Source organism: Argopecten irradians, chromosome 11 (assembly GCF_041381155.1).
Source record: "Argopecten irradians isolate NY chromosome 11, Ai_NY, whole genome shotgun sequence".
Lineage (NCBI taxonomy): Eukaryota > Metazoa > Mollusca > Bivalvia > Pectinida > Pectinidae > Argopecten > Argopecten irradians.
This window is the reverse complement of record NC_091144.1, coordinates 37,633,633-37,645,236: the sequence shown is the minus strand read 5'-3', so window position 1 is coordinate 37,645,236 and position 11,604 is coordinate 37,633,633. Positions and strand designations below refer to the sequence as shown.

General features: G+C 33.4%; 2 protein-coding genes across 2 annotated transcripts; one reads left to right on the top strand and one right to left on the bottom strand.

Moving 5' to 3' along the window:
* Positions 1 to 244: 244 nt before the first annotated feature.
* On the top strand, positions 245 to 7,026 carry LOC138335481 (heat shock 70 kDa protein 13-like). Its single transcript, XM_069284588.1, is given in 5 exon segments — positions 245 to 490; positions 963 to 1,183; positions 1,757 to 1,927; positions 2,474 to 2,862; positions 2,864 to 7,026. Coding segments are annotated over 4 exon segments (912 nt in total). The 5' UTR covers positions 245 to 490; positions 963 to 984; the 3' UTR covers positions 3,017 to 7,026.
* An 858-nt stretch (positions 7,027 to 7,884) lies between these two features.
* Positions 7,885 to 11,590, bottom strand: LOC138335478 (fucose mutarotase-like). The gene is made up of 6 exons (XM_069284585.1): positions 11,431 to 11,590; positions 10,927 to 10,995; positions 10,571 to 10,641; positions 9,656 to 9,757; positions 9,241 to 9,314; positions 7,885 to 8,654 (listed from the first exon to the last, which is right to left on the bottom strand). Exons 1-6 carry the CDS (start codon positions 11,510 to 11,512, stop codon positions 8,603 to 8,605), a joined length of 450 nt encoding a protein of 149 aa, XP_069140686.1. The 5' UTR covers positions 11,513 to 11,590; the 3' UTR covers positions 7,885 to 8,602.
* Between the last annotated feature and the right edge of the window lie 14 nt (positions 11,591 to 11,604).

The window sequence follows — 11,604 nt, the reverse complement described above, 5'->3', positions numbered from 1 at the left end:
TTGTTCAGTTACACCAAAATAAACATTTCAACCAAGTTTTATTAAGATTGAGATCGACCACAGAATCATACATATACAAATCTATTGATAAAAAAATCATGTGAATAAATAAATATTATGTTATTACTATAGAGCTAGTTCCTGTATGTAATATTGATTAATTGGATCAATTAGCTAGCACAAAGTAGTATAGTATTATTTATTTTTCTGTTAATTTTACCGATAATGTCTATTTTTAGGGACGACCTATTCTTGCGTGGGAGTTTACCATGCAGTATCGGGCAGAGTAGATGTTTTAGAAGTACAGGACGGCCATCAGTGTATTCCTAGTGTTGTTGCTTACACTAGTAAAGGCGTTTTAGTTGGTTATGACGCTGTCGCTCAGGCAGAACACAACCCCAAAAATACCATTTATGATGCAAAGAGATTTATAGGCAAGACTGTCTCTGAAGAAGAACTAGTACAGGCACAAAAGCGCTACCCGTTCAAGGTATGAATTCAAGAAAAGCATTTCCACAAATCAAAATAATAAACTCATGATTCTCAGTCATTCAAAACTCACATATATTAATGTTTCATTGAATTTGCTTGAGCACATTTGGAGAAGCACTATGGAGAAAGAAGCTTTTAAGTTGAAAATTTAAAATTGTTTACGGTCGAACGATGGATGATGACAGATAAAACCTTGTCACAAAAAAAAAAACGATTAGACTATTTCACTGTTAATTTGAGGACTTTGTCTCTTGTGACCTAAATATCACTGATGTATTTTCCATTCAAACATTAGCTACTGTTGTAGCGGAAAAAATCCATATCACTTCTGAAAATTCAGTCAGAATTGTTATCTTTTCTGCTACAATAGTAGCTACTTCAACGCTGCACTTAAGAAAGTCGAAGTATTTAATGCGATGGATGAATTACAACTTACACGTATAAAAGTGATATTTCCTCTAATGTTACAGATACTAGCAGATAAAACCTGGTATGGTAGAATTTGTTATGTCTGTGAACAACACTGAGCTACGGTTACGTCCCGAGGAGATCGGATCAGTGATCGTAAACAAGCTAAAGCACACAGCAGAGGCCAACCTAAGTGCTCCTGTCACAAAGGTCGTTATGTCTGTACCTGCTGAGTTTAACCCCCTACAAAGAAACTACACCAAAAAAGCTGCAAGCTTGACAGGTATGTTGTTATATTTCTTTATTTAATTAACAAGAATTGCAAAAAGCCCAAGGGCCAATAGATGCTGTCTTAGACGAATATGACAATATATTACAGTATATTTAAATAGGTATGTTTATTACTGGTAGCTCATTTAAGATATTAGAATTTTGATTTAACATTATTTAATACAGCCATGCAATCCTGTCTATAAAGACCACCCAAAGGACAAAGAAAATAATGTCTTTATAGCCAAGAGGTCTTGATAGGTACACTAGTCAAATTGTGCTGAAATGGGTCATTTGATACCCAAAAAAGCGGTCTTATTGGGTAGGTGGTCTTTATACAGAGGCGGTTGTTTAGGTGGTAGCATTAATGTAAATTTAGGCAGCACGAATCACAAACTATTTTAGGGAATTAATTATCATAGCTTCAGTAAGATTGCCTTTTGCTAGAGTGTATGGTCCCAGGATTATTAAAATTCAGTTTGGCAAAATTTTTACTACCCTAATTATAAATCACTAGCATAATTCTGTAGACAATTCTAAATTTCTAGAAGTGTTACTAATTATCTGAATGTCCTCGTAACCACAGGATTAGAAGTATTCAGAGTCATCAATGAACCGACTGCCGCTGCCTTGGCTTATGGACTTCACACCAAGCCGAGTCTACAGAATGTGATGGTGGTCGATCTCGGAGGTGGAACGCTGGACGTCTCCCTCCTCAATGTCCAGGGAGGAATGTTCCTTACTCAGGCTATGGCAGGTAAGGGAACATTAAATTCAATATAGAGAGTGACCCAGGGTTTAAAGTTTACCAATATTTTCTACAGTTGTCAAAAAAAATCGACAAAGTTGATCACCAATGAGTTTTTTTTTTTTTTTTTTTTTTTAACAAAATGCAACATTGGCAACTGCTGTCATGAATCCTGACCATTATTTGCAATTGCCCTTTAATTCTGAATAACCTGAGATTTATCTGCTTAAAATCCCTGTGAACAGAAATAAGATATTTTCCATTTACCATTTTGTTGAACTTGATGTCATAGCTAATTTGTTTGTCTGCCATTAATTGTCAGCATAGTAACTTTTCCTGTAAATCTTAATATTTTTCCTCACAAATTCATAGCTTCTGGCACATTCATAAATTAGGAAGACCAGCATTTGTAGACAGTGGGTATCACTCCCGACCCTCCTCAACCAATTCTTTTAATAACTTTTGTTGATTAGACCACAGAATTGGCTAAAGGGAAACAACTCCAGTAACAAGCTTAACGGTTTACACATGTATAAACCTATTTTGTAATTTCAGGGAACAATCACCTTGGAGGACAAGATTTCAATCTAAGATTATATAACCATATACTGGAAAATATAGCTACACAGTTCAACCGTCGACTAACTCATAAGGAAGATCTACAGAGTGTTCGGCTGGGAGTGGAAAACCTAAAGATCAGTCTCACAAGCCAGTCCAGTACTAACGTTGTCATTCCCCTTCAGTCTTTTGGACCAGACGTTGTGTATAAAACAGTGATAACTAGATCAGAATTTGAAAAATTAAATGAAGATTTATTTGAAAAAGTTCTTGTTCCGATTAAAACTGTTTTGAAAACTATAGAACTGCCTAAAGAGGAAGTTGACGAGATTGTGTTAGTGGGAGGGTCGACAAGAATTCCTAAGGTACGAGAACTTATAGGAGAGTTTTTTCGGGAAGGATCCAAACACTTCCGTAGATCCAGAATTGGCTGTGGCAATGGGGGTGTCCGTCCAAGCAGGCATCATTGGGGGAATGTGGCCACTTAAAGTTAGTGCTGTGGAACTACCAACTTCAGTTAAAAAGATTCAAATATCTTGATAACATATATCATTCTAGTCAAAGAAAATTTTGAATTTATTGTGATACTTAGACCAGAAACATATATACATATAGATTAGCAACTCCTCCAATTTCATGATTGGCAGATGTACCTCTGTATGTGCTTAGGGGTTTTTAGATAAACTCTTAAAAAGTTGAATATAAAAGAATGACTTTGATATGTTGTAAAAGTTCACTAAATTTTAGATGGTTTGAGTACGATTTTGGATAGAAAAAATGATATTTTAACTTACTTGTATTTATGAATAGAACACTTCCGGTTTTGAATGCATGATTTTCGAAAAACCAGGTAAAATTGCTTATTTTCATGCTATAAAAAATCATATTAAATAACATCAATCGGGAAAACTGATCACATCAAAACATGGTATAATGTTTAAACTTTGTGTTGATGCAAAAATTTAATGTTTAAAAGAATACACTTAAAAGTAGTTAGCCAAGGCAAAATGCCTATAAACTGGACGTCCCTCTGCCTGTCAACAAAGACAAAGAAGGAGTTTCCAATCTCTATGTATATATGTTTCTGCTAAGACATATGATTTTAATCAAAGAAAATTTTGAATTTATCTTGATAGGATATATATATTTGTAATAAATATTATTTTAATCAAAGAAAATTTATAATCATGACATTAGACAGCATTCTCAATGCTATAGGGAACTTATTTTTATTGTAAATTTTCAAGTATTGAGTTTTATTAACTGTCTCATTATAATATTTCTTTAAAGATATATATTTGAAGAATGTGTTTTTGCCAAGTAAGGTATTTTTCTAACATTGAGCTAGAGAAATGTTCAATGAAGATTCGTTATATTGATATGTATCATACTATTTCTATTGTGAAGTTATATTATCTGTCCTTGAATCTATAGGTAGGGGAGATAATTAAGTGAGAAGGGGAGATAACCATCAGTTTTGAACCGTTACTTTTACCATGGAAAAAGAATATATCAACACTGAAACTTTTGCCTTTGATAATAATAAGAAAACAAGATAGATTAAAACTTTCTGACATTGATATTAATAGTTTGATTAGTGCTATTTGTTTTCAAATACATGTTCATGTACCTTCACATTCCACTTTAATGGAAAAATTGTATTTTAAAACTCTAGTTTTACCAGCTGAATATGACAGAGCCTGGTTTTACTATATTTCTTGTAATGAGTAAAACATGACATTATCATTGTTTTAATAGGAAATGTTTTACCTTCTGAACACATTTCATTTAAATTACTCAAGTTTTGAACTTAATTTTTTTTTTGATTTTATAAAGTAAGTTTTATGAGAAATATTTTCTTAAATTATGTGTAGTGAGTTAGTTTAAAGCAATGTAATGATATTTTTTTTAATAATGTAGATAGATTAATATATGGCTGTATTTACTGTAAAAAAAAATTCTGATTGATTTAGGTTTACTAGCAATGATTTATATGTTTTAACATGCTTATCATTACGTTGTGGCTGCATTTACTTCACAATGATCAACAGCAGATCTGCATTGTTTATATCATGTTTGTGGCATTATCAATTACGAGGGGTTACTGTCACTGTTGTCATGTCCACCCCTGGACAATGTGATAGTAACCCATAAAGCATCGAGGATGTGTTTGGGATAGATAAAACAAAAACTAGTCAAGGCTGACTTGGCCTTTGACTGCTACTAGACAAATTTCAATTAAGAATAGTTTATTATCTGATGATGTGGCTGCTACAAGAATATAGGCTGATATGATAGCTATCAATCAAAGAGCCAAGGTTGCCAAATGGTTAAGATGTCCTGACATATTGCCACAAGTCAACAACCTCTGAATTTTTGTTCGGATTCCATGCATCTAGGGCAGTTGCCAGGTACTAACAGCGGTATGGTGTTTTTTCTCCTGGTACTCTGGCTTTCCTCCAACTCCTTAACCTGGCTTGCCCTTAAATGACCTAGTCTGTTTAAAAGATTTTGAACTAATTATCCACAATTGTAGCTCTATCACCAGTTGTTTGACCTACTACTTGATACAACAGGCATTTATAACTTTGATAATTCAACTTCATAATTTTAGATGGGTTACCAGGGTATATATTAAAAAACCAATAGACTTTTGAGAACAATGTTCATGTTCATATATACATGTTTATAGACCTATGAACTGTATTAAGTGTTTCTGTGTATACCACCTACTATGTTTACTAAATTATAAAACATTCGAAATGGTGATATGTTGACTGTGTGCATGTTTATGCACAGGAGTTGGACGTTCTGTCAATAATATATAACATGAATGTATAAAACCCAATATATATATATAGGGTGTATTTATGCTATCATATGTATATTATTGACAGAACGTCAAAGTCCTGTGGTTTGTGTGTAAATTGTAAGTGAATTATTAGTGAATACTAGATTGACAGTGTGTGTGCATATTTTGTGGGATATGACTGATATTTTAGTTCAGTAAGAAGTGACATTATATATATTATCATGCATTTTATTATGAATGTTAGATGTGAAGTTGTTTACAGAGATCTGCTTATGAACTATATATACATGTATTATTGATTTATGACAATTAATACAGTGCAATATATTATTTATAATTATTGTGATTTGTTATTTGAAAATGGTTGTTATGTTTGAGAGTTTGTTGTTACCGGATTCTGATCTGTCAGGGTTACTTTAAAATCCCTTCATTGTACTCCGTCTGGTGGGATAAAAACAAAGGGAAGTAACTCTGATGGAGTGAATCGCTGAGTGAAATGTTCTAAAAATGCACATTGTTGTTGCCAGTCATCTGTTTTTCCCACCATCATCATGTACTTCATGGAGTCATATTTGGAGAATATTTATTTATTTTATCCCGGCTTTAAATGTGAAGATGACAAATTCATATTAGATATGAATATCATATTGAATGTTTTGTAGCAATAGAATGTTTGTTAAATTGATCACTTGCCATGTGCTCACCGAATGTAAACGGTGCGTTGTTTGTTTCTTGAAGCATTCCACTTTGATCGAAGATGGTGGACCCGATGTATTTCATTTGTCATTGATATTTCCTTTCATTTGAAAACAAAATCTAATAGATTTATATACATTGAAATTTGACTTACTATGTACATGTATTTCAATGCATTTTGAAAAAATTTAAGGTATTATTTTTATATATCCATAGTATTGTTAAGATAGAAAATAAGTAGTTTTGTAATTAGAGGCGTATCTTTCATACAGGTAACTCCATGTTGGAAAAACTAAAATGTGTTCCATTAGGCAGTGCCGTATCAGTTCGGTACACTCAACTGGTACAAATCCACAAAAGGACACATGCGTTAGATTCAGACTGTCAAAGTTAATATAATAGCTGTATCTTAATTGAATCATGCATTTAATGATAAGAAAATTCTTCATTTCCTGTTTTGTATGTACACTCATCTATGTACACTATATAAATGTAATACATATACATGTACCAATAATTACCTTTTCTTTGTTTTCATACTAAAACTTACTTTCTGATTGGCCAATTCTTTTTTTTCATACCCATACTATAAAAATCAATTTGATTTCACAATTAAAACATAAGCGTTGTGTCTTGATTTGGAAAAAAGAATCCTTGAAACACCAATGGTATTGTACATTAAAAAAATAGTCTAAAAACTTTCTTATAAGCATTTATGTCACTATTTTTTTTTTAAATTTCAACAGGTTATGAAAAAAAATTTGTTTGCAAACTTTTTTGAGAATCCGTGCTCTGGGCTGTGAGTTTGAATCCCATGTGGGGCAGTGGCTGACCACTGGTTGGTTGGTTTTTCTCTGGGTACTCCGGCTTTTCTCCACCATTGTTAATAGGATGTTAAACAAACCAAACCAAGCAATGTATGGAGTTATCATTCAATGGTTACTTGTATAATGTGTCATGTGTTAAGGTAATAAAAACCATCTGATTTTAAGTGATATTAAAAAAAAAATTATTTCTTTAAAAATAAAAACTGTTGACTTGATCATCTTTGATATTGATACTTTTCAGATCGTTTTATGGGGCTGCATTGATAACTTTTATCATGATCTTAGTCATCAATCTTGCTTATATACCATTCTCAATACTCCAGGGGTTACCATCACAGCTGTTATATCCACCTTTGTAATATCTCATAGCAAACTGAAAGCAGTTCAGGAGAAAAAAACTGACCAATCACAGTCCTGCAGAGACTTTCTTTGAAGATTACAGAGACCGCGATGCCCAACTTAAAAACCACATAGTCCACCACAGTGTACCAGTATTCAATTCTTTTGATGAACATGACCAAACTACCTGTCTTATCTGTTGTCACACACTTAGCTTTGAGTTTTACTTTAAAAGGGGAGGATATAACAACAGTGATAGTAACCCCTGGAATGTCGAGGATGGGCTAGCTTGCAAATATATCTAGTCTCTAAGCCTCATGATTATTGAGAAGAAATTGAAAATGGTAATTCCTTGCAGCAGTTGATGGACGATGGACAATAAATGACAATTGTAATAGATCATCTCCAATATCATCTCAGATGTCATTAATTAAGCTGCTCCTTGACTGCTTAGTCGGACAGAGAATCTCCAGATTTATCGTATTAGCTGGTTATTTTCGCCAACCTTGCAATTCTCTTTATTTGGACCAAAAACTATAAAACTAAATTTCAGTGAATCAAAATTTTGCGATCAGTTAGAAGTGTATATATTTAAGCTGATACTTAATGTTTCATGGATCACAATTTTGCGACCAAGGCAATTAATGGCCCACAAAATTACGAAAACATCAACCTGGCGAAAATACCGGAAACATGGTATTCAAGAATGAAAAATTTACAACAATCCATGTCTGTCCTGTTAGTACAGATTTTATTAAAATATGCCACAGATGAAGTTCCAAATACCAATCGATATATTGCAATTATTATATTGTATACCATGCTACATTGTATTCATTACTACTACCCTTGTACACAGGGACTGGAACAAATTTTCAACAAATACATACATGTATGTATTATTATGATAGTATATTCATATATATGTGAATACTGTAATTGGTCTGAAATTTGTGCCAGGTCCCTGTGCCCTTGAACACAAATATTGGTCAAACAATTTTAAAATCCCCTCATTTCACCCAGCACCTTTAACTATATACCGTATATTACACAGAAATCAATAGGATAAACAATGTTATTGTACTTTAAATGTACATGTAATTTATTAATTACATAAAGACAATCTCATACAACAGGCCTCTGTGCCAGCAAATGTAAATGTATTGTAAATCAATTATTGATTATGAACATATTTCATTTGTATTGATCTGGTTTATTATAAAATGACAAATAAATGGGGCTCTACAAATGTAATTCTAACATCATGATAACATTAAATGCATGATTTTAAAAATTAAATGAGATATGTATAATATTAATATCATAATCAAAAAGCTTTCACAAAATGAATAAATCACAGATATGGAATGTTACATCATGTCCTCAAAAGCCTGAGAATGTTTTTTTGGTCGTTGTTTGCTATTTCCTTGTGTATTAACTAGGTCTACGTCCTTAGCCTATTACTCCCTTCTTTAGAATGATATTTCCATACAAGGCAGTTTCTCTGTAAATGAAAACAAAAAAAGAAATTAGCTACTGAATAGAAACTTTTTTTTTTTGCAAATAAATTTTGAATAATACAGCCAAATGGTCTTTATAAACCGGCTTAATTGTATATGTAAATTTTCAATTTAATATGGACCCTCAAACAGTGGTCTTACTAAGCAGGGTGTTTTTATACAGAGGTGGTCGCTAAGTCAGGTTTCACTACCTCACAAAAGTTTCCTTTGTCTCCATGAATACTAGGTATCAATGGTATCAATATTCATTTAGTATATAAAACCCCCTAGGGATTAAACATTTCAAAATCTTGACCCACTTCACTCCATCCTCGATTCTCCAGGGGTTGCTATCACTGATATTATATATCAACCCCTGAAATATCTCATAGTATACTAAAAAAAAAATTAACTGGAGGCAATTCAGGAGCCAATTAATTTGATCCTTTGATGTACACTGCCTCCAGTTTTACTATGAAATAAACCTGGGGTGGATATAATGTCAGTGATAGCAGCCCCTGCAGTATTGAGGATGACTTCACTCGTGATAGAGGGCATGCACCAATGAACACCTAGCCAACCATAACTCACCCTGTGTGGACTACTGCAAAGGCTTTCTTAGCTCGTTCGTAAAACGCAAATCGCTCAACCAACTGTACATCAACCTAAAGAATTTAAAATAGTAAAATACTTTTATTTTACCTTTCATTATTGATGTATAAACCCTAAGTAATCTCTGTTGCTACTAAGAAAAAATATGCCATCTGGCTGCAGTACCTTACATCATACTTTGGTCTAGAAAAGTCAAAAGGTGTTTTTCACTTAATTTTGACAGTCAACTTTTATGCCAATTAAAATCTGTGATTTACGACTAAAGACACCATTAAGAAAGTTTTAGACTTCAGATATTTATTTAAAGATTTTTCAGGCTTTAAACATAATTTTGTTTTCTTAATTATCATATGCTAATTAAGACAATAATGGTACAATATTTTTAATGAAGCACCTGTTTGCCCTCATGTTTGTTAGCTATGGTTTTGTACGTCTCCCAGACTGGCGTCTGTAATCCTCTCTGTTTGTCACTGGGCACCAGGTCCATGAGTGCTATCTACAACGTAAACATTGTACCTGTATATCACATGAGGGTACCGACTGAAGCAAAGGGAAGTAACTCTAATAGAAATTGTCTTAATGTCAGATTGCAGTACTTTTAAACAAGAATATGTTTGCAGATTCTCCTACCTTTCACCGATTTGTCACTGGTTTTAGCCATGAGAGATTACTTTGTCAACCACTAGGGTAGAACAGATTGCACATGCTAGTTTATGAACCTAAGTTTCATTAAAACAATTCAGTGATGTCATAACTTCATGTGGTGTGTAATGGCGATGACGTCATCAATATTGATGTGCAGTTGACAGATGTTGCTTTGATAAAGAGGTAGATGTAATAAGCAAGTTTTACTACTTGATATATTATATCATCCTCGATACTCCAGGGGTTCTGATCACATACGATCTGTATAATCTTGGACTATCTCATAGTAAAACTGGAGGCAACAGAACAGAACAGGTAATTTAGTCCTTTGATGTACATCAAATGAGCCATACAACAGTTCACTGTGGTTTACTGTATGACTTTGAATTTGGGCGTCGCTTTCTCTGTAGTCTTCAAGGGAAATGTTTGCTTGCCTGTGATTGGTTCAGTTTTGATTCCCTGAGCTGCCTTCAGTTTTACAATGAGATAGTCCAATGGCGCAGAGATCATAAGTGATCATTCTTTTTAAAAAAGCTATAAACAAGATAGAAATGTCAGCAGGTATAATGAAAATAGAAAAGGTCTATCCTTCTGTAAAGAAGGTTCAGATATTGTCTAAAATGTTACATATCCGTCAAAAATTGGTATATAGATAAGGGCTTACAGGACGTTCCACATAGGCATCCAAAGGCAATAATTGTAGGATAGCATCCATCAGGGTGGGGATATCAATACCTGGAAAGGTTAGGAACAGAATCTACATCAGATACATATTATAAGCTTAGCAATCTTTCTATAATTTCACTTAAATTATAGTCAAACCTGTCTATAAAGACCAACCAATGGAAAAATGGTCTTTATACACAGGTCAAATCATTTGAAATTGGTCATTTTGGACTCTATTAAAGTGATCTTATTACACAGGTGGTTTTTATATAGAAGTAATCGTTAAGGCAGGTTTTTTTTTACTGAATGACTGTAATTTCAAGAAATCTTCCAGCTTGGTGAAGTTGAACTTACCATCTGCTCGAACTTCTTTAGGTCCAGACTTGCAAACTGATGCTGTTGGAAAATTAGCATCTGCCAGAACTGAAATGATGAATAAAATATGTACAGGTTATATAATAACATACATGTATATTGGTATTCAATCATGCAGGAATTTCAAAGCAAATTAATTGTAAGTGCATGCATACCTGTATACCGTATTTGATTTAATAACAAAAATGAAGGTGTGCGTATTGGGTTGAAAATGTGATATGCATGTGTTAAATTATAATCATCGCTGAAAATCTATGGGTTACTATCACTGACGTTATATCCACCCCTGGACTATTTCATAGTAAAACTGCAGGCAACAGAACAGAACAGGTTTTTTAGCCCTTTGTCTGTACATCAAAAGAGCCATGTACATGTACATAACTCAGTTGCAATGTACAATATAATACATCAGCTGATTATTAGCCCAACATTAGATCTCCAATACAATGAATTACTCGAAATGACAGTTATGGTTCTACAAACCTATTTCATCCCCATGTCCCATAGATGCTATCACGTGTAATAGGTTCGGTGAGAGGACATTTGGGATGCGTTTTAGAGGCATTTTGTAGCTAGATATATTCCCACACGTTACGCCCAACTTGCAAATACTCCAGTCGAAGGGACGTAACTCCGAATGATTTTCTCAAGTTACAA